This window comes from Oncorhynchus nerka, linkage group LG7, assembly GCF_034236695.1.
Source record: "Oncorhynchus nerka isolate Pitt River linkage group LG7, Oner_Uvic_2.0, whole genome shotgun sequence".
Taxonomy (NCBI): Eukaryota; Metazoa; Chordata; class Actinopteri; order Salmoniformes; family Salmonidae; genus Oncorhynchus; species Oncorhynchus nerka.
This window is the reverse complement of record NC_088402.1, coordinates 85,090,308-85,113,968: the sequence shown is the minus strand read 5'-3', so window position 1 is coordinate 85,113,968 and position 23,661 is coordinate 85,090,308. Positions and strand designations below refer to the sequence as shown.

Here is a 23,661-nt window from a genome sequence, read left to right as displayed (position 1 = left end):
CATACATAAATCCAGTGTCTTCCCTCAGGTAAGAGCACCGTACATAAATCCAGTGTCTTCCCTCAGGAAAGAACACCGTACATAAATCCAGTATATTCCCCCAGGTAAGAGCACCGTACATAAATCCAGTGTCTTCCCTCAGGTAAGAGCACCGTACATAAATCCAGTGTCTTCCCTCAGGTAAGAACACCATACATAAATCCAGTGTCTTCCCTCAGGTAAGAGCACCATACATAAATCCAGTGTCTTCCCTCAGGTAAGAACACCATACATAAATCCAGTGTCTTCCCTCAGGTAAGAGCACCGTGCATAAATCCAGTGTCTTCCCTCAGGTAAGAACACCGTACATAAATCCAGTATATTCCCTCAGGTAAGAGCACCGTACATAAATCCAGTGTCTTCCCTCAGGTAAGAGCACCGTACATAAATCCAGTATATTCCCTCAGGTAAGAACACCATACATAAATCCAGTGTCTTCCCTCAGGTAAGAACACCGTACATAAATCCAGTATATTCCCTCAGGTAAGAGCACCGTACATAAATCCAGTGTCTTCCCTCAGGTAAGAGCACCGTACATAAATCCAGTGTGCTTCCGGGTTGGAGCGATCTGGTCGCATCCGCGCTTCGGTCTGCAGGTTGTATAACTTTTTCATTACATTTCATTACATTTCATTATAGTACAACGGTCTGATTTGTCTAATCTTAGCAATTTCCTCTTAGCTAGCTACATAGTCGTCGTTGTATCAAAGATAATTGCGTAATTATCGTATTTCGTCGTCTCCTATCTGTCCAACACGTTCACCGTCTACCGTAGCACTGTAGTACTATCACACTCAACTGAACGTCTTGATTAGTGTAGTGTTAGCTAGCTACATAGCTAGCTACATAGTTGTCTTTGCTGTCTTCGTATCCAAGATAATTGTGTAGCTTAGAGTGTGGAGTCTTAGAGTGATAATTGCGTTATTATCGTATTTTCGTCGCCCTCCTATCTGCCTAGCAGCTAGCATACGTTCACCGGCTACCGTAGCACTGTAGTAACTATCACACTCAACCGAACGACTTGATTAGTGTAGTATTAGATAGCTACATAGTTGTCTTTGCTGTCTTCGTATCCAAGATAATTGTGTAGTTTAGAGTGTGTAGTCTTAGAGTGATTATCTTAATTCACCGAGGTTAGCTAGCCAGCTATTTTGTCGTCCTTAACGTAGGAGACACTCCTAGCTAGCCAATAGCCAGCCAACGTCTACTGAATAGAACTTTCGCATTCCGGTCGCATTCCGCGTCGCTCCACAGGTAGTATCACTTTTTCACTTCATTTCATTACAGTCCCAACGGTGTGATTTGTTTGATCGTAGCTAGCTACATAGCTAGCTACATAGCCGTCTTTGTTTCAAAGATAATTGTGTAGTCTAGAGCGATTTTCTAGGTTAGCTAGCCAGCTATTGTCGTTCTCCTACGCAACGTAACGTAACCAACACTGCTAGCTAGCCAGCTAGCTCCCGATAAGCAGCATTGTAGAAACTTCACACTCAACGGTACGACTTGATTAGGGTAGTGTCAACAACGCAGCTAGCCTACCCCAGCAGTACTCTATCATTTTAATCATTTTAGTCAATTAGATTCTTGCTACGTAAGCTTAACTTTCTGAACATTCGAGACGTGTAGTCCACTTGTCATTCCAATCTCCTCTGCATTAGCGTAGCCTCTTCTCTAGCCTGTCAACTATGTGTCTGTCTATCCCTGTTCTCTCCTCTCTGCACAGACCATACAAACGCTCCACACCGCATGGCCGCAGCCACCCTAATCTGGTGGTCCCAGCGCGCACGACCCACGTGGAGTTCCAGGTCTCCGGTAGCCTCTGGAACTGCCGATCTGCGGCCAACAAGGCAGAGTTCATCTCAGCCTATGTCTCCCTCCAGTCCTCGACTTCTTGGCTCTGACGGAAACATGGATCACCACAGACAACACCGCTACTCCTACTGCTCTCTCTTCGTCCGCCCACGTGCTCTCGCACACCCCGAGAGCTTCTGGTCAGCGGGGTGGTGGCACCGGGATCCTCATCTCTCCCAAGTGGTCATTCTCTCTTTCTCCCCTTACCCATCTGTCTATCGCCTCCTTTGAATTCCATGCTGTCACAGTTACCAGCCCTTTCAAGCTTAACATCCTTATCATTTATCGCCCTCCAGGTTCCTCGGAGAGTTCATCAATGAGCTTGATGCCTTGATAAGCTCCTTTCCTGAGGACGGCTCACCTCTCACAGTTCTGGGCGACTTTAACCTCCCCACGTCTACCTTTGACTCATTCCTCTCTGCCTCCTTCTTTCCACTCCTCTCCTCTTTTGACCTCACCCTCTCACCTTCCCCCTACTCACAAGGCAGGCAATACGCTCGACCTCATCTTTACTAGATGCTGTTCCTCCACTAACCTCATTGCAACTCCCCTCCAAGTCTCCGACCACTACCTTGTATCCTTTTCCCTCTCGCTCTCATCCAACACTTCCCACACTGCCCCTACTCGGATGGTATCGCGCCGTCCCAACCTTCGCTCTCTCTCCCCCGCTACTCTCTCCTCTTCCATCCTATCATCTCTTCCCTCTGCTCAAACCTTCTCCAACCTATCTCCTGATTCTGCCTCCTCAACCCTCCTCTCCTCCCTTTCTGCATCCTTTGACTCTCTATGTCCCCTATCCTCCAGGCCGGCTCGGTCCTCCCCTCCCGCTCAGTGGCTCGACGACTCATTGCGAGCTCACAGAACAGGGCTCCGGGCAGCCGAGCGGAAATGGAGGAAAACTCGCCTCCCTGCAGACCTGGCATCCTTTCACTCCCTCCTCTCTACATTTTCCTCCTCTGTCTCTGCTGCTAAAGCCACTTTCTACCACTCTAAATTCCAAGCATCTGCCTCTAACCCTAGGAAGCTCTTTGCCACCTTCTCCTCCCTCTTGAATCCTCCTCCCCCTCCCCCTCCTCCCTCTCTGCAGATGACTTCGTCAACCATTTTGAAAAGAAGGTCGACGACATCCGATCCTCGTTTGCTAAGTCGAACGACACCGCTGGTTCTGCTCACACTGCCCTACCCTGTGCTCTGACCTCTTTCTCCCCTCTCTCTCCAGATGACATCTCGCGTCTTGTGACGGCCGGCCGCCCAACAACCTGCCCGCTTGACCCTATCCCCTCCCTCTCTTCTCCAGACCATCTCCGGTGACCTTCTCCCTTACCTCACCTCGCTCATCAACTCATCCCTGACCGCTGGCTACGTCCCTCCCGTCTTCAAGAGAGCGAGAGTTGCACCCTTCTGAAAAAACCTACACTCGATCCCTCCGATGTCAACAACTACAGACCAGTATCCCTTCTTTCTTTTCTCTCCAAAACCCTTGAACGTGCCGTCCTTGGCCAGCTCTCCCGCTATCTCTCTCAGAATGACCTTCTTGATCCAAATCAGTCAGGTTTCAAGACTAGTCATTCAACTGAGACTGCTCTTCTCTGTATCACGGAGGCGCTCCGCACTGCTAAAGCTAACTCTCTCTCCTCTGCTCTCATCCTTCTAGACCTATCGGCTGCCTTCGATACTGTGAACCATCAGATCCTCCTCTCCACCCTCTCCGAGTTGGGCATCTCCGGCGCGGCCCACGCTTGGATTGCGTCCTACCTGACAGGTCGCTCCTACCAGGTGTCGTGGCGAGAATCCGTCTCCTCACCACGTGCTCCCACCACTGGTGTCCCCCAGGGCTCTGTTCTAGGCCCTCTCCTATTCTCGCTATACACCAAGTCACTTGGCTCTGTCATAACCTCACATGGTCTCTCCTATCATTGCTATGCAGACGACACACAATTAATCTTCTCCTTTCCCCCTTCTGACGACCAGGTGGCGAATCGCATCTCTGCATGTCTGGCAGACATATCAGTGTGGATGACGGATCATCACCTCAAGCTGAACCTCGGCAAGACGGAGCTGCTCTTCCTCCCGGGGAAGGACTGCCCGTTCCATGATCTCGCCATCACGGTTGACAACTCCATTGTGTCCTCGTCCCAGAGCGCTAAGAACCTTGGCGTGATCCTGGACAACACCCTGTCGTTCTCAAATAACATCAAGGCGGTGGCCCGTTCCTGTAGGTTCATGCTCTACAACATCCGCAGAGTACGACCCTGCCTCACACAGGAAGCGGCGCAGGTCCTAATCCAGGCACTTGTCATCTCCCGTCTGGATTACTGCAACTCGCTGTTGGCTGGGCTCCCTGCCTGTGCCATTAAACCCCTACAACTCATCCAGAACGCCGCAGCCCGTCTGGTGTTCAACCTTCCCAAGTTCTCTCACGTCACCCCGCTCCTCCGCTCTCTCCACTGGCTTCCAGTTGAAGCTCGCATCCGCTACAAGACCATGGTGCTTGCCTACGGAGCTGTGAGGGGAACGGCACCTCACTACCTCCAGGCTCTGATCAGGCCCTACACCCAAACAAGGGCACTGCGTTCATCCACCTCTGGCCTGCTCGCCTCCCTACCACTGAGGAAGTACAGTTCCCGCTCAGCCCAGTCAAAACTGTTCGCTGCTCTGGCCCCCAATGGTGGAACAAACTCCCTCACGACGCCAGGACAGCGGAGTCAATCACCACCTTCCGGAGACACCTGAAACCCCACCTCTTTAAGGAATACCTAGGATAGGATAAAGTAATCCTTCTCCCCCCTTAAAAGACCTAGATGCACTATTGTAAAGTGGCTGTTCCACTGGATGTCATAAGGTGAAAGCACCAATTTGTAAGTCGCTCTGGATAAGAGCGTCTGCTAAATGACTTAAATGTAATGTAAATGATATTCCCTCAGGTAAGAACACCATACATAAATCCAGTGTCTTCCCTCAGGTAAGAACACCGTACATAAATCCAGTATATTCCCTCAGGTAAGAGCACCGTACATAAATCCAGTGTCTTCCCTCAGGTAAGAACACCATACATAAATCCAGTGTATTCCCTCAGGTAAGAACACCGTACATAAATCCAGTATATTCCCTCAGGTAGGAACACCATACATAAATCCAGTATATTCCCTCAGGTAAGAACACATTACATAAATCCAGTGTCTTCCCTCAGGTAAGAACACCATACATAAATCCAGTGTCTTCCCTCAGGTAAGAACACCGTACATAACACTTTCAATCACTTGTCACCCAGTACCTCAGTACTGACTTGGTTCATCCTCATCTATAACCAAGTTCCTCACACAAGGTTCCATTAGACCCTCAGGAATTTCTAACTATTACACCTGGGATTCTGGGTCATTTATCACATATACATAATATTACGGGCTTGTACATGCATGTAGGTATTGACTGTTCCTGTAATTATCAACCCTATGAGTGAGATGCCACTTACATACTGGAATGAGTCCTCAACCACACAGTGCTTTTTCTAATTTCAGACTTTTGGTTTAACAGGCATCTGTAAATTACCTTCTAATTTGATACGCTGCACAGTGGGATGAAGATCATCCAGACGCAGTGGTCACTCACTCCTGGCGAGCTCACCAAATGTTGGGTGGTCCTTTGGGGTGATGTAAGTTTCCTTTAACAATCAGTCTTTAAGATAGATGACACAGGAACCTTGGTATAAAACGCTTTAGTAATAAAATGCAATTGCAGACAGTTTCACATACAGAATACCTCAGTAGTCTATAGTAAACATCTGTGTGGCGAAACAGGAGACCACACTCTTTATACAACCTACCGTCAATCATATCTTAACATTATTTCATTGGATTAGATAAAGCAAAGATTGTAGAAAAGTTATCCATTTGAATTTTCCTTCCCACCCTTTTGACGATGTTTCTCATTTCTGGGGCACCTTCCCCAAGCGAAAGCTGCATCCTGCACCAGTATCCAGTAATCTGTGTCTCAAGATATTATCAAGTCCCATTTGGAGTTCCATAGTCTGGGCTGACATAGATGTTGTGGTCCTGAAGTTATGAACACATTTGACTTTCCCCCTGGGCAGAGCCGAGGGTTCTCAGCTACTGAAGCTGTTTCCTAGCAAGGTGAAGCTAATTTATACTCATCACATGCTCTTTTCCATTTTAGACCAGTCTGTAGGCAGAGCAGAGGGTTCTCAGCTACTGAAGCTGTTTCCTAGCAAGGTGAAGCTAATTTATACTCATCACATGGTCCTTTCCATTTTAGACCAGTCTGTAGGCAGAGCAGAGGGTTCTCACCTCCCGAAGCTGTTACCTAGCAAGGTGAAGCTAATTTATACTCATCACATGCTCTTTTCCATTTTAGACCAGTCTGTAGGCTGTAGGCAGAAGCTGATATGTGACCTCCCCTCTGAAGCATCTTACCAGTGGTGCCCACATGAAAAGCTAGCTATTCGGTGACACAAGTGGGGACAGTTCAGGCTGAGGAGTAAGTTTCAAACATCCCCATGTGATACAAAGGCACAGTGGTCCTTATACCAACCAGATTCTACAATATGAAATTTAACATGTAGTGTTAAGATTTACTAGAGATGGCTGGACCAGCCAGATTACACAATGTTGACTCCCTGACTGTGACAGGGGCTTGAATCTGGGGAGAGAAGTCATTATCAGATATTCATTTACATAGCTTGTCCTATATTATTGTATCATATCATTGGTCTTGACTTGACAAAGTTATAAACCATATACATTTACTTATAAATATGTTTGAAATTCTTTTAACTCAAACTATTGTGTACACATATTTAGAAAACCTTGAAGGTGTGCCTTACCATTTCCCCCAGACAGCATTGGTATTTCCTGATCTGGGGATGCCTATCAAATGGAATCAGTAATTAGTAGAACACATTGGGCCAGTTTCCCAGACAGAGATTACACTCAGTCCTGGACTAAGAAGCACATTCAATGGAGATAAAATGGACAAAGTGCTTTACATTCCAAAACAAGGCGTAATCTCTGTCTGGGAAACTGGCCCAATAAATTCAAATTTCACAGAAGAAAGAACAAAGTAGTACAATGTGATGAAAGATATTCATAGATTTCCAAACATACCTGTGTAGGTATTTGAGGGTCTATAAAAAAAGACAGATGACCAATATTGTAATAAACATACCATGTAACCATGACGATAACAAACAGTAGTAATCTACTCTATATGAGAAGTAAAACATGTAGCATTCACAGAGTAAACTGAATATCACAGGCAATGAAAACAATGAATGGTTCAAATACAATTCCAGTCATCTTACCTAAGTTTTGTCTTGTTTTCAATATTTCTCTTCTCACCATTTCTCTTTTTATCATAAATAAACAAACACCAGCCATGATGGCTATCGGAAAAAATAGAACACCAGCTATGATTCCAGCTATGGGAAGTGAGGATACTCCACATTCTGAATCCGACCGAGGAGTTCCTGGTTCAATTTCCAAGAATTCACATCTACGTTAAAGACATAAACCGAGGTATGTTTTTTAAAGTTTCTATTTGAGTATATTAATGTATTTATATCTTCAGGGGAATAACCTTTTGAACTAACTAATCATGTTCACACTTACTCTGTATGTGGTTGACAAGATGTTAATGATCCATCTGAATAAGTTTTATCAGGGCAGACAGCACACACAGTATCTGTAGATGTTGTTCCTGCAGAAATACATGTTGAAATGTTAATGATCCATCTGAATAGGTATCACCAGTACAGTCAGAACACACAGTATCTGTAGATGTTGTTCCTGCACAAATGGAGGTTTAAAATATAAGTTTAAATAAAAATATATAAAAACTGTCTTCCCAAAACAAACTTGTGACCATCGTACTTAAACTTTCCCCATGTACTAATCTTAACTATGGATTTTAATTGTCTAATGATTTCAATCAAACAATCAGCTACTTTTAATTCAGTAGAATAACTTGGCACACTAGAAATCATGACAAAATCATGTTGAATACTTGAAAGGAGACAAACCTGTGTGATGGATGTATTGACCAGGTTTACAGCTTCTGTGTTTCTGGGCTATTTTACAACCATTTTTGTTTGAGAACCAACAAAAGAACCCCTCCTGTGGCTCACAAAAATCATCTGATTGTGATGTGCATGGCTGTTTCACCCTCAAACCCAAATCTATGGAGAACACATTTCATTCATTATCTTAAGCAAACATATTAAGCCAGTCAAATGTCAATCATAAATCACATCTGACAGCCTGTAGCACATGACGTCAGTATTAATGTCTGGCTGTTATAAATGTAGAACTCACCTAAATCACAGCTGGAACATGGTGCACATTTCATGAGACCATTGGGTTCATCAAGGAATGTAAAAGCAATACAGGACACACAGGAGGTAGTGGTAAATTTTGTACAATGCTTATGTACATGATTTCCTGGGGAAGAGAGAATCACAATGTCATGTTTTTCTATTGGTGTTGAGCATTTATAAACCTAGTGGTTAGAGCGTTGGACTAGTAACCGGAAGGTTGCGAGTTCAAACCCCCGAGCTGACAAGGTACAAATCTGTCGTTCTGCCCCTGAACAGGCAGTTAACCCACTGTTCCTAGGCCGTCATTGAAAATAAGAATGTGTTCTTAACTGACTTGCCTGGTTAAATAAAGGTAAAATAAAAATAAAAAAACCTCTGGTGATGATGTAAAGACAGGTTCCTTACCTGGTGAACACATGGGACAACATTCCTCCCCTATTCTGTACTCAGCTCTACCACATGCAATACAGGATCCGATGCTTTCAAGCACCAATATAATAGTTATCTGGAAGTAGAGAAAGAAATACACTATTCACTCAAATTGAAACTGATGTGTATTCATAAAACTTACAGAACAAGTTAATTTTCCTAACTAAAATATTCACTATTCAAATGTGTAATTATATAGAACTATTTTTTAAACTGGCTTTTGTAAATGTGGTGTCGTACTGTGAATTGAGCACACTGTTTGGTGCCAGGAATTTCTGTTGCGTGAAAAGAGCCTCGTACAAACCATCCTGATCTCATGAGTTTACATTCTGTTTCACGGCGTACAAGGCTAGTAAAAAGACTCAAAGCCACAACATGTGCAAGTCAGAAATGTTTCTCTTACAGTCCATATCAGGCTTTCAAACTGTGCCATGGTTCCTCATTCTTCCCCAACTCACTGGAAAGACCCACGTACCAGATTTGTGACGTGTTTAGGAGTTCAGAAGTATTGAGATGAACAGACCTGTTGACTTAATGTATTTTAGTACATGCACTGTATAGTAATAGCTCTTGTATTCTGCTTAAATATTGCATACACTGCACCGTTAATAAATATAATATAGTAATGTACGTTGGCTGGCTACCCCTGAGTTATTCACATTGATGGTGGTGACTAAAAGTTTACTGAATCATAATAAAAAATAACCTTTATTTTTGAAAATTATGATCTTGCCGAATTAAATCACAGAAAAAAGTTTGTAATAAGCTCATCTGAGAAGTGTGAAACAGAAATTGGCAAATTATTATTAGAGAATGCTGCCATCTTGTGGTGAAGTAGACTTGTACATTGAGTAAAGTCCATTCTACCAAAGACCGCACAGTATGAAGACAGACAAACTGATTCACCAATAGAAATCCTCGATCACAATTGTAGGCGATGTCATGGCTACTTTGGCTTGCCAAACTCATGCGTGTAGCAACACGTCATCGGGTGTAACGGTCGTAGAGCTGAACTGCGCATGTGCAAAATATCAACTCAAAGGCCCTCCTTCGATATAGAATTGTTTTTGACGAAAATGAAAACGTGTGAATTTGTCACTTTCACGAGGTTGAAGAAATAACATGTACAACTACTTAAGGCATTGGCTCCAATCTAGGTTGTGCCTTTTAGATTGAGAAAATGTCCAACTAATGCGGAATTTTTCAAAAACGGTATTTATAAACCGTTCATATGTACAAAATGGACCATAAAACCTGCGTGTGACAGTTTTAAAACAAAAATTGTAATTTATAAAATCTGAATTTGACATGAAAATGTGCTCACCTTCCCACAAACTTTAGACCATGCCTATGCAAAGTTTCTAGTTGGTGAAGTATAGCATTGAAAATAGGCAAGTATTGTGTGCAAATGGGGGGGATATGATGGACAGGTTTATTCATAACAATAAGGTTAATAACAAAATGCAATCATTTGCCATTAGTTAGAAGAGATAATCTATTTAGTTAATCTTTGCATTTTAAAATAATTACATAGGCATCTATTTCCTAGTCAATTATTTATAAAATGTTGTTTTGAGGATCTATTCTCTCCACCCCTTTCATCTGCACTGATGGGGCAATACTTGACAGTTAATCAATATGGTTGCTGAAATCATCATCAGGTAGATTTTTGTGTTTGCTTTTCATTTATTGTGTAATTGGTGTATATAGATATGTTTAGTGTAATTGTTGTTGATTGATGTTCATGCAGGGCTCATCTGCAAAAGAGACCATGGTCTCAGCATGACTCCCTGCTTAAATAAATACAGTGTTGATGGCCTTTAACTCCACCCATTATTCACCACAAATAAACTCACTGTATATGGAATACATACTGGCTTTTAGAGCAAACACTATTCTATGTGCCGCAGTAAAATTGTGCATGTTTTGGGGTCAGTTGTTTTTACATACACACGATTTATAAATGAGGCCCAAGGTCTGTTTGGCAAGTATTCTACCCCCACAATGGGGTAACGAACAAAAAGTAACCAGGCAAAGTCTGTCTGAAAAGAAAAGGTAGAGAACAGCAGAGCGTACAGTTGGCCTGCCTATTCGTTGTTGTAAAATTACACAATCATTCATCAATATGAAAATATATGATTCTTAAAGTTAGGCTACAGCGCGGTACATGTAAAGTAGGTTATTTCTACGTAAATACGTTATACTTATCTTACCGCAGATCAGTAGTGTAGGGCCCTGGACTAAATTTACTTTCACTTTCCGTTCAGCGTAACAAGAAACACGTTTTCAAAATAAAAGTTCCCATCAGAATAACAGAAACGCGTCAATAACCGATATTTACTCATGAGAAATAATTGGGCTATTTTTTTCATATTTAAGTGACATTTGCAACACGTAGGGTTTTTAAACATGTTCAAATAAATGCCCCCAGTGCAAATCACTGTATTTGAAATATATATTAGCTTTAAAAGCAAAAACTATTCTAGGTGCCAAAGTAAAACAAAAATATTGTAGGGAATACTTAGTAGGGTCTGTGGAATGTATATTTAAGTGATAATGCCCGAGAAGCCGGTGGTTAGAGGATATATTGGCACCGGTGTTGCACTGCAGTGCCTTAACACATTGTAAATAGATGAGTATTAAAACTGTCACCTGATAAAGCGAAGGGCGCTACATTATACTGTTTAGGCAGAGGTAAGGATTTTTAAAATATTATTAATATTTTTGAAGCAGGAGTCCTCCATGCATTTCAAATAATAAACAAAGCAACTGTACTTTGTTTTATCCAGTTCTTCACTAACAAAATGTACACCCATTACTACGTGAGAGATTTATAATAGTTTCATATTTCTATTATCTTATGTCTGTTGACAGATTTATTGGTGATTACGTGATGTTGAAGTCACACAGCTAAATATTTTAACAAACTAAAAACTGTTAACCACTTTGAGTAAAACCAGTTGATTTATAAAGTACCAGACTCAATATTTCTGTAGCCTGTGGGATACCTTCTAGAGGGCAGTCATGTATTGTCATTAGTGCACATTTTATGAAATTCTAATGCCTTTGTAGAATGAGTGAGTTAATAACCCTCTTACTTGGATTCATAGAATAGTGACATTCAGAGAATAGTGACATTCAGGAGGTCATAAGGTCAATCATGTTGTAGCAGTCTGGTGTAATAGTTGTGCTTCCATTTACAGTTCAGTAGTGCTCTAAATGTGCAGTATTTACTAAAACAATCTAAATGGTAATTTCCCATGCTAATGGAAGCATTTACCCAGGAACGGTGGGCATGACAATTTGAAAGATTTAAAACATAACATGAAATATTGACCGTTTTTTGTTTTGTAGATGACCTCCATGCATTTCAAGTAATAAACCCAGCAAGTGTACATTGTTAGGCAAAACTGTATTTAATGTAACATCTTGTACAGTATTATATTATATTTAACCTTCAACAAGTTACATAAACATTTAGTAGATCACATTTAGTAGATCACATTACCATTTTTCCAACAGAAAACATTTCTTTCTAAATAAAATTATATTATTCAATTCGGAGTAATGCAGTGTCAAACTTTGGTTGTACAACTTGTTTTTCTGTAAAGAACTTTGCTGGATAATATTGACAGCTTGACTGGTCATTTGGTGATTTTGAGAACAGTTAAGGCTGAGGAGTACGTTTCAAACATCCCCATGTGATACAAATACACAGTGGTCCTCTGTCAACAGGCATCTAGAAGTCATATTGTTCCTACTGGAGGATGTGTTTCAGTGTTTCATTTCTTTATATTACAATACAATGTTCTGTAGAATCCTGTTTTTATACCAACCAGATTCTACAATATCACATTTAACATGTAGTGTTAAGATATAGATGTCTGGACCAGCCAGCCAGTGGAAAACAGATTACAGAATGTTGACTCCTTGACTGACGGGGGGGCTTGAATCTTTTTATTTTATTTTACCTTTATTTAACTAGGCAAGTCAGTTAAAGAACACATTCTTATTTTCAATGACGGCCTAGGAACAGTGGGTTTAACTGCCTGTTCAGGGGCAGAACGACAGATTTGTACCTTGTCAGCTCGGGGGTTTGAACTTGCAACCTTCCAGTTACTAGAGAGGTCAGGTCCTTTTTCCCCCATCTTCAAATATGTACTGGGGACACTGGAGGAAAGGGTCTGGGCCTCTTCATTGCTGATTGTCAGGGAAATAGGAACTGTTGGTGTTCTGATTTCCTTGTGGCCAGACACTTCCCCTTCTCCCTCTGTGGTTGATTTCCTCCACGACCTCCTTGGTGGCCAGGACCAGGCTGGTAACCTCCTTGTGCCTGCTGGGGAGGTCCTCCATAGGTTTGGGATTGCTGCTGATATCCACCTTGTTGTTGGTATCCTCCTCCGTTTCCTCCTCTGAAATATCCTCTCCCTCTTCGGTTCACTCCAGGTGTTGTAACCCATCCTTGATATTGAGGATTTTGTGGACATTGGTTCCTCATGTGTCCAAATTCTCCACACCACCAGCATTGCATAGGTGGCATTCTGGGTGATGGTGTTCCCTATGGATGTGGGTTCCCACAGGTCTGAGGGGGAAATTGTACAAAAGGCACTATGGGCTGTGGTTACTGGGTCCTGGGTCTCTCTTTTTCCCTTGTTCCGCCACCCATTGACTCTTCAACTGTTTCAACTGACTTTGAGCATAAAACGTCTGTCCTTCAGTTCGAGTTAGTCACAATATAGTGGCTGACAGTATGGTAACCTTATTACTCTTCTTCTTACTGGCTTGCCTTCCCTTGACTATGTCACATCACACTTAGTGTTATCAAATGTTCCTGTGACTGGATTTCTGTACTTTTCTTCTTTGTTTGTCCATTTACAAAACACCCAGTCCAGGTCGGTTTTCAAGTAGGGATATTTGTCCTGTAAATATTGTTTAGGACTAAGTTTAGGACTAATACGTTTCATTGGTGTGGGACCCACTTTCTCTGCACTGCCTTTGGTCGAATCTGTCATGGTGCCCCGTGATTTTGTTTTAACCAGGTTCTATGTAATGTGGACTGAGTGACTTATCTGTATGGTACTGTAGAAAAACCCAGTTCAATCCCCTTACACAGGTAGTAAAACCTAACATAGGATGATCTACCCAACGCAGGTATATTGTCTCTAACCCCTCTTCTTTAGTTTCGCTACATTCATTCACTAACCACACTACTGTAAATGATTCCACATATATGTGGTAAATAACCACAATTGGTTTCAATTGTATTTTAACTTCAGTACGGGGGGGGGTCTCCCTGTCTCCCTGTCTCCCTGTCTCCTCTCTTGTGGATGTAATGGAAGAGTAAACTCACATGTCTTTCCCAATATGCAATTCACAAATGTATCCCTTCTACTAGTCTATACATGTCTAGATTTATTTCAGTACATAGAAATTCTTGATATTGACTAGCATATATCCATTCACTGTTATCAAATACACTCAACTCATACAACAAATGTCCCACCCCAAATCTATAATCACACCCCTTATATATTTTAAAAAACAATGCCTTCCCTCATTTAAGGTCATCATACTGTTTTTTTGCGTCTTCCTTCCGGTAAGAGCACCGTACATAAATCCAGTATCTTCCCTCAGGTAAGAACACCATACATAAATCCAGTGTCTTCCCTCAGGTAAGAACACCATACATAAATCCAGTATCTTCCCTCAGGTAAGAGCACCGTACATAAATCCAGTGTCTTCCCTCAGGTAAGAACACCATACATAAATCCAGTATATTCCCTCAGGTAAGAACACATTACATAAATCCAGTGTCTTCCCTCAGGTAAGAACACCTTACATAAATCCAGTGTCTTCCCTCAGGTAAGAGCACCATACATAAATCCAGTGTCTTCCCTCAGGTAAGAGCACCATACATAAATCCAGTGTCTTCCCTCAGGTAAGAGCACCGTACATAAATCCAGTGTCTTCCCTCAGGAAAGAACACCGTACATAAATCCAGTATATTCCCCCAGGTAAGAGCACCGTACATAAATCCAGTGTCTTCCCTCAGGTAAGAGCACCGTACATAAATCCAGTGTCTTCCCTCAGGTAAGAACACCGTACATAAATCCAGTATATTCCCTCAGGTAAGAGCACCGTACATAAATCCAGTGTCTTCCCTCAGGTAAGAGCACCGTACATAAATCCAGTGTCTTCCCTCAGGTAAGAACACCATACATAAATCCAGTGTCTTCCCTCAGGTAAGAGCACCATACATAAATCCAGTGTCTTCCCTCAGGTAAGAACACCATACATAAATCCAGTGTCTTCCCTCAGGTAAGAGCACCGTGCATAAATCCAGTGTCTTCCCTCAGGTAAGAACACCGTACATAAATCCAGTATATTCCCTCAGGTAAGAGCATCGTACATAAATCCAGTGTCTTCCCTCAGGTAAGAACACCGTACATAACACTTTCAATCACTTGTCACCCAGTACCTCAGTACTGACTTGGTTCATCCTCATCTATAACCAAGTTCCTCACACAAGGTTCCATTAGACCCTCAGGAATTTCTAACTATTACACCTGGGATTCTGGGTCATTTATCACATATACATAATATTACGGGCTTGTACATGCATGTAGGTATTGACTGTTCCTGTAATTATCAACCCTATGAGTGAGATGCCACTTACATACTGGAATGAGTCCTCAACCACACAGTGCTTTTTCTAATTTCAGACTTTTGGTTTAACAGGCATCTGTAAATTACCTTCTAATTTGATACGCTGCACAGTGGGATGAAGATCATCCAGACGCAGTGGTCACTCACTCCTGGCGAGCTCACCAAATGTTGGGTGGTCCTTTGGGGTGATGTAAGTTTCCTTTAACAATCAGTCTTTAAGATAGATGACACAGGAACCTTGGTATAAAACGCTTTAGTAATAAAATGCAATTGCAGACAGTTTCACATACAGAATACCTCAGTAGTCTATAGTAAACATCTGTGTGGCGAAACAGGAGACCACACTCTTTATACAACCTACCGTCAATCATATCTTAACATTATTTCATTGGATTAGATAAAGCAAAGATTGTAGAAAAGTTATCCATTTGAATTTTCCTTCCCACCCTTTTGACGATGTTTCTCATTTCTGGGGCACCTTCCCCAAGCGAAAGCTGCATCCTGCACCAGTATCCAGTAATCTGTGTCTCAAGATATTATCAAGTCCCATTTGGAGTTCCATAGTCTGGGCTGACATAGATGTTGTGGTCCTGAAGTTATGAACACATTTGACTTTCCCCCTGGGCAGAGCCGAGGGTTCTCAGCTACTGAAGCTGTTTCCTAGCAAGGTGAAGCTAATTTATACTCATCACATGCTCTTTTCCATTTTAGACCAGTCTGTAGGCAGAGCAGAGGGTTCTCAGCTACTGAAGCTGTTTCCTAGCAAGGTGAAGCTAATTTATACTCATCACATGGTCCTTTCCATTTTAGACCAGTCTGTAGGCAGAGCAGAGGGTTCTCACCTCCCGAAGCTGTTACCTAGCAAGGTGAAGCTAATTTATACTCATCACATGCTCTTTTCCATTTTAGACCAGTCTGTAGGCTGTAGGCAGAAGCTGATATGTGACCTCCCCTCTGAAGCATCTTACCAGTGGTGCCCACATGAAAAGCTAGCTATTCGGTGACACAAGTGGGGACAGTTCAGGCTGAGGAGTAAGTTTCAAACATCCCCATGTGATACAAAGGCACAGTGGTCCTTATACCAACCAGATTCTACAATATGAAATTTAACATGTAGTGTTAAGATTTACTAGAGATGGCTGGACCAGCCAGATTACACAATGTTGACTCCCTGACTGTGACAGGGGCTTGAATCTGGGGAGAGAAGTCATTATCAGATATTCATTTACATAGCTTGCCCTATATTATTGTATCATATCATTGGTCTTGACTTGACAAAGTTATAAACCATATACATTTACTTATAAATATGTTTGAAATTCTTTTAACTCAAACTATTGTGTACACATATTTAGAAAACCTTGAAGGTGTGCCTTACCATTTCCCCCAGACAGCATTGGTATTTCCTGATCTGGGGATGCCTATCAAATGGAATCAGTAATTAGTAGAACACATTGGGCCAGTTTCCCAGACAGAGATTACACTCAGTCCTGGACTAAGAAGCACATTCAATGGAGATAAAATGGACAAAGTGCTTTACATTCCAAAACAAGGCGTAATCTCTGTCTGGGAAACTGGCCCAATAAATTCAAATTTCACAGAAGAAAGAACAAAGTAGTACAATGTGATGAAAGATATTCATAGATTTCCAAACATACCTGTGTAGGTATTTGAGGGTCTATAAAAAAAGACAGATGACCAATATTGTAATAAACATACCATGTAACCATGACGATAACAAACAGTAGTAATCTACTCTATATGAGAAGTAAAACATGTAGCATTCACAGAGTAAACTGAATATCACAGGCAATGAAAACAATGAATGGTTCAAATACAATTCCAGTCATCTTACCTAAGTTTTGTCTTGTTTTCAATATTTCTCTTCTCACCATTTCTCTTTTTATCATAAATAAACAAACACCAGCCATGATGGCTATCGGAAAAAATAGAACACCAGCTATGATTCCAGCTATGGGAAGTGAGGATACTCCACATTCTGAATCCGACCGAGGAGTTCCTGGTTCAATTTCCAAGAATTCACATCTACGTTAAAGACATAAACCGAGGTATGTTTTTTAAAGTTTCTATTTGAGTATATTAATGTATTTATATCTTCAGGGGAATAACCTTTTGAACTAACTAATCATGTTCACACTTACTCTGTATGTGGTTGACAAGATGTTAATGATCCATCTGAATAAGTTTTATCAGGGCAGACAGCACACACAGTATCTGTAGATGTTGTTCCTGCAGAAATACATGTTGAAATGTTAATGATCCATCTGAATAAGTTTTATCAGGGCAGACAACACACACAGTATCTGTAGATGTTGTTCCTGCAGAAATACATGTTGAAATGTTAATGATCCATCTGAATAAGTTTTATCAGGGCAGACAGCACACACAGTATCTGTAGATGTTGTTCCTGCAGAAATACATGTTGAAATGTTAATGATCCATCTGAATAAGTTTTATCAGGGCAGACAGCACACACAGTGTCTGTAGATGTTGTTCCTGCAGAAATACATGTTGAAATATGAATGAAAAATTAATTTGTCCCCCCATTTATGTAAATCCCATTAACTGTAATGATGATTCACAATGAAGTTAACAACTTGACTCAATTGAATTATGACAACACAATTAGTATTATGATGAAACAGAAGACCAACCTGTGTGACTGATGTATTGACCAGGTTTACAGCTGCTGTGTCTCTGGGCTGCTCTACAACCCTCCTTAGTTGGGTCTAGACAGTAGAACCCCTCCAGTGTCCCACAGACAGTGTCTGATGAAGGTCTACATGGCTGCTTTACCATCAAACCCAAACCTATAGAGAAAACATGGCATGTATTATCTGATGTACACACAACTGACATATCCTCATAGCATAACATCATAGACTAACATATCCGTGTTTGTGTCTGGGTTTCAGTACAGACACACAGCACCACTCTTACCTGGATCACAGTTGGTACACACTTTGCATTTTATGAGACCATTGGGCTCATCAAGGAATGTAGAATCAACACAGGGCACACAGCTGGTACTGGTGAATTCAGTACAATACCTATATACACGATTTCCTGGGGAAGAGAGAATCACAATGTCATGTTTTTCTGTTAGTGTTGATGATGTATTATTGTCTGGTGATTCATATGATGTATAGAGAGGGTCCTTACCTGGTGAACACATGGGACAACATTCATCCCCTATTCTGTACTCAGCTCTACCACATGCAATACAGCATCCAATGCTTTCAAGCACCAACAAAATATGTATCTGGAAGTAGAGAAAATATACACCAATAACTCAAATTGAAACTGATGTTGTGTGTTTGTAAAACTTACAGAACAAGTTAGGAAAATGCAAACAAAAATATGCACAATTCAAATATAATGTAATTACATAGAACCATTGTAAACAGGCTTTTGTAAATGGGGTGTCGTACTGTGAATTGAGCACACTGTTTGGTGCCAGGAATTTCTGTTGCATGAAAAGAGCCTCGTACAAACCATCCTGATCTCATGAGTTTACATTCTGTTTCACGGCGTACAAGGCTAGTAAAAAGACGCAAAGCCACAAAATGTGCAAGTAAGAAATGTTTCACTTACAGTCCATATCAGGCTTTCAAACTGTGCCATGGTTCCTCAAGCCTCTCCAACTCACTGGAAGACCCACACACTGGATTTGTGAAGTTCTTAGGAGTTGAAGTATCGAGATGAACTGACCTGTGGACTTAATGTATTTTAGTACATGTACTGTATATTTAGAATAGCTAAATTATATTCTGCGTAAATATTGCATACACTGCCCAGTTAATAAATATAATATAGTAATGTAGTTTGGCTGGCCACCCTTGAGTTATCAGTCACCATCAATGTGAATAAAACTGAACAGAATCATAATAACATATAATATCCTTCCACTTTATAATCTTGCTGAATAGAATTTAAAAATAAATGTAATAAGCTAGTTATCAACTTTGAGAAGTATGAAAGAGAAAAAGGCAAATGATTATTAGAAAATGCTGCCCTCTTGTGGTGAAGTAGCCTTGTACATAGAGCAATGTCCGTTCTACCTTAGACAGTCGTGTGAACAGACTACAACTGCTTCACCAATAGAAATCCTCGGCCAGACTTGTAGAATACGTCATCGCTACGTTGCTTAGCTAAACTCGTGCGTAGAAACATGTAATCGGGTCTGCTGTTTATTGATGTTCATGCAAGGCTCATCTGTGAAAGAGAACCATGGTCTCGGCATGACTCCCTGCTTAAAGAAACGTTAAATACATGTGTTTATTCATTTCCATGATCATTGCATAATACATTCCTCACCTTCTCTGTGATCTTTTCATACTCACGAGGTAGCATAGGCCTACAAAAAGGAAGACAATCATCCAATCTCTTATTTAATTGGACCCACTTCACAGTAGGAAACAGATATGATAGTGTTTTTCCGGCGCCGACAGAGATGGCCGCCTCGCTTCGCGTTCCTAGGAAACTATGCAGTTTTTTTTTTTTACGTGTTATTTCTTACATTGGTAACCCAGGTCATCTTAGGTTTCATTACATACAGTCGAGAAGAACTACTGAATATAAGAGCAGCGTCAACTCACCATCAGTACGACCAAGAATATGACTTTCGCGAAGCGGATCCTGTGTTCTGCCTTTCACCCAGGACAACGGAATGGATCCCAGCCGGCGACCCAAAAAAACGACTTCGTAAAAGGGGGAAACGAAGCGGTCTTCTGGTCAGACTCCGGAGACGGGCACATCGTGCACCACTACCTAGCATACTTCTCGCCAATGTCCAGTCTCTTGACAACAAGGTTGATGAAATCCGAGCAAGGGTAGCATTCCAGAGGGACATCAGAGACTGTAACGTTCGTTCTTTGCTTCACGGAAACATGGCTCACTGGAGAGACGCTATCGGAGTCGGTGCAGCCATCTGGTTTCTCCACGCATCGCGCCGACAGAAACAAACATCTTTCTGGTAAGAAGAGGGGCGGGGGCGTATGCTTCATGGTTAACGAGACGTGGTGTGATCACAACAACATACAGGAACTCAAGTGCTGATTTAGAATTCCTCACATTCAAATGTCGACCGCATTATCTACCAAGGGAATTCTCTTCGATTATAATCACAGCCGTATATATTCCCCCCCAAGCAGACACATCGATGGCTCTGAACGAACTTTATTTGACTCTTTGCAAACTGGAATCCATATATCCTGAGGCTGCATTCATTGTAGCTGGGGATTTTAACAAGGCTAATCTGAAAACAAGACTCCCTAAATTGTATCAGCATATCGATTGTGCAACCAGGGCTGGAAAAACCTTGGATCATTGCTATTCTAACTTCCGCGACGCATATAAGGCCCTGCCCCACTCTCCTTTCGGAAAAGCTGACCACGACTCCATTTTGTTGATCCCTGCCTACAGACAGAAACTAAAACAAGAAGCTCCCGTGCTGAGGTCTGTTCAACGCTGGTCCGACCAATCTGATTCCACACTCCAAGACTGCTCCCATCGCGTGGACTGGGATATGTTTCGTATTGCATCAAACAACAACATTGACGAATACGCTGATTCGGTGAGCGAGTTCATTAGAACGTGCGTTGAATATGTCGTTCCTATAGCAACGATTAAAACATTCCCAAACCAGAAACCGTGGATTGATGGCAGCATTTGTGTGAAACTGAAAGCTCGAACCACTGCTTTTAATCAGGGCAAGGTGACCGGAAACATGACCGAATACAAACAGTGTAGCTATTCCCTCCGCAAGGCAATCAAACAAGCTAAGCGTCAGTATAGAGACAAAGTAGAATCTCAATTCAACGGCTCAGACACAAGAGGTATGTGGCAGGGTCTACAGTCAATCACGGATTACAAAAAGAAAACCAGCCCCGTCACGGAACAGGATGTCTTGCTCCCAGGCAGACTAAATAACTTTTTTGCCCGCTTTGAGGACAATACAGTGCCACTGACACGGCCCGCAACCAAAACATGCGGACTCTCCTTCACTGCAGCCAACATGAGGAAAACATTTAAACGTGTTAACCCTCGCAAGGCTGCAGGCCCAGACGGCATGCCCAGACGGCATCCCCAGCCGCGCCCTCAGAGCATGCGCAGACCAGCTGGCTGGTGTGTTTACGGACATATTCAATCAATCCCTATCCCAGTCTGTTGTTCCCACATGCTTCAAGAGGGCCACCATTGTTCCTGTTCCCAAGAAAGCTAAGGTAACTGAGCTAAACGACTACCGCCCCGTAGCACTCACTTCCGTCATCATGAAGTGCTTTGAGAGACTAGTCAAGGACCATATCACCTCCACCCTACCTGACACCCTAGACCCACTCCAATTTGCTTACCGCCCAAATAGGTCCACAGACGATGCAATCTCAACCACACTGCACACTGCCCTAACCCATCTGGACAAGAGGAATACCTATGTGAGAATGCTGTTCATCGACTACAGCTCGGCATTTAACACCATAGTGCCCTCTAAGCTCGTCATCAAGCTCGAGACCCTGGGTCTCGACCCCGCCCTGTGCAACTGGGTACTGGACTTCCTGACGGGCCGCCCCCAGGTGGTGAGGGTAGGCAACAACATCTCCACCCCGCTGATCCTCAACACTAGGGCCCCACAAGGGTGCGTTCTGAGCCCTCTCCTGTACTCCCTGTTCACCCACGACTGCGTGGCCACGCACTCCTCCAACTCAATCATCAAGTTTGCGGACGACACAACAGTGGTAGGCTTGATTACCAACAACGACGAGACGGCCTACAGGGAAGAGGTGAGGGCCCTCGGAGTGTGGTGTCAGGAAAATAACCTCACACTCAACGTCAACAAAACTCAGGAGATGATTGTGGACTTCAGGAAACAGCAGAGGGAACACCCCCCTATCCACATCGATGGAACAGTAGTGGAGAGGGTAGTAAGTTTTAAGTTCCTCGGCATACACATCACAGACAAACTGAATTGGTCCACCCACACAGACAGCATCGTGAAGAAGGCGCAGCAGCGCCTCTTCAACCTCAGGAGGCTGAAGAAATTTGGCTTGTCACCAAAAGCACTCACAAACTTCTACAGATGCACAATCGAGAGCATCCTGTCGGGCTGTATCACCGCCTGGTACGGCAACTGCTCCGCCCACAACCGTAAGGCTCTCCAGAGGGTAGTGAGGTCTGCACAACGCATCACCGGGGGCAAACTACCTGCCCTCCAGGACACCTACACCACCCAATGTCACAGGAAGGCCATAAAGATGCTTTTGATCATCAAGGACAACAACCACCCGAGCCACTGCCTGTTCACACCGCATTCATCCAGAAGGCAAGGTCAGTACAGGTGCATCAAAGCTGGGACAGAGAGACTGAAAAACAGCTTCTATCTCAAGGCCATCAGACTGTTAAACAGCCACCACTAACATTGAGTGGCTGCTGCCAAAACACTGACTCAACTCCAGCCACTTTAATAATGGGAATTGATGGGAAATTATGTAAAATACATCACTAGCCACTTTAAACAATGCTACCTAATATAATGTTTACATACCCTACATTATTCATCTCATATGTATACGTATATACTGTACTCTATATCATCTACTGCATCTTTATGTAATACATGTATCACTAGCCACTTTAACTATGCCACTTTATTTACATACTCATCTCATATACTGTACTCAATACCATCTACTGTATCTTGCCTATGCTGCTCTGTACCATCACTCATTCATATATATTTATGTACATATTCTTTATCCCCTTACACTGTCTATAAGGTAGTAGTTTTGGAATTGTTAGCTAGATTACTTGTTGGTTATTACTGCATTGTCGGAACTAGAAGCACAAGCATTTTGCTACACTCACATTAACATCTGCTAACCATGTGTATGTGACAAATAAAATTGGATTTTGATTAGATTTTTTGCGCTCTGCCATCGATCCGGAGTGCAGTTTATTAACGGTGGAAAATGTGGTTTTCTATCTTCTCTTGTGCCTTCGGAAAGTATACAGACCCTTTGACTTTTAGCAAAAATTTCTTACATTACAGCCTTATTCTAAAATGGATTAAATATTGTTTTATCCCCCTTCAATCTACACAATGCCCCATAATTAGAAAGCAAAAACAAGTTTAGATGTTTTTCTAATTTATTAAAAATAAAAAACAGCAATACCTTATTTCCATTAGTATTCAGACCATTTGCTATGAGACTTGAAATTGAGCTCAGGTGCATCCTGTTTCCATTGATTATCCTTGAGATATTTCTACATCTTGATGGTAAACTGTAAATTCAATTGCTTGGACATGATTTAGAAAGGCACACACCTGTCTA

General features: G+C 42.3%; 2 protein-coding genes and 1 long non-coding RNA gene across 3 annotated transcripts; all 3 read right to left on the bottom strand.

The window, feature by feature from the left end:
• Positions 1-5,589: 5,589 nt before the first annotated feature.
• LOC135572593 (uncharacterized) lies at positions 5,590-7,397 on the bottom strand. Its single transcript, XR_010464433.1, has 4 exons — positions 7,208-7,397; positions 7,011-7,030; positions 6,731-6,773; positions 5,590-6,546 (listed from the first exon to the last, which is right to left on the bottom strand). It is a non-coding gene; the product is annotated as an uncharacterized LOC135572593 (long non-coding RNA).
• A 113-nt stretch (positions 7,398-7,510) lies between these two features.
• On the bottom strand, positions 7,511-8,717 carry LOC135572666 (tumor necrosis factor receptor superfamily member 14-like). Its single transcript, XM_065021099.1, has 4 exons — positions 8,624-8,717; positions 8,217-8,342; positions 7,925-8,080; positions 7,511-7,602 (listed from the first exon to the last, which is right to left on the bottom strand). Exons 1-4 carry the CDS (start codon positions 8,634-8,636, stop codon positions 7,511-7,513), a joined length of 387 nt encoding a protein of 128 aa, XP_064877171.1. The 5' UTR covers positions 8,637-8,717.
• Positions 8,718-16,997: 8,280 nt separating this feature from the next.
• LOC135572592 (tumor necrosis factor receptor superfamily member 14-like) lies at positions 16,998-21,591 on the bottom strand. Its single transcript, XM_065020926.1, has 6 exons — positions 18,929-21,591; positions 18,497-18,596; positions 18,275-18,400; positions 17,989-18,144; positions 17,476-17,563; positions 16,998-17,359 (listed from the first exon to the last, which is right to left on the bottom strand). Exons 1-6 carry the CDS (start codon positions 18,956-18,958, stop codon positions 17,098-17,100), a joined length of 762 nt encoding a protein of 253 aa, XP_064876998.1. The 5' UTR covers positions 18,959-21,591; the 3' UTR covers positions 16,998-17,097.
• Positions 21,592-23,661: the final 2,070 nt, after the last annotated feature.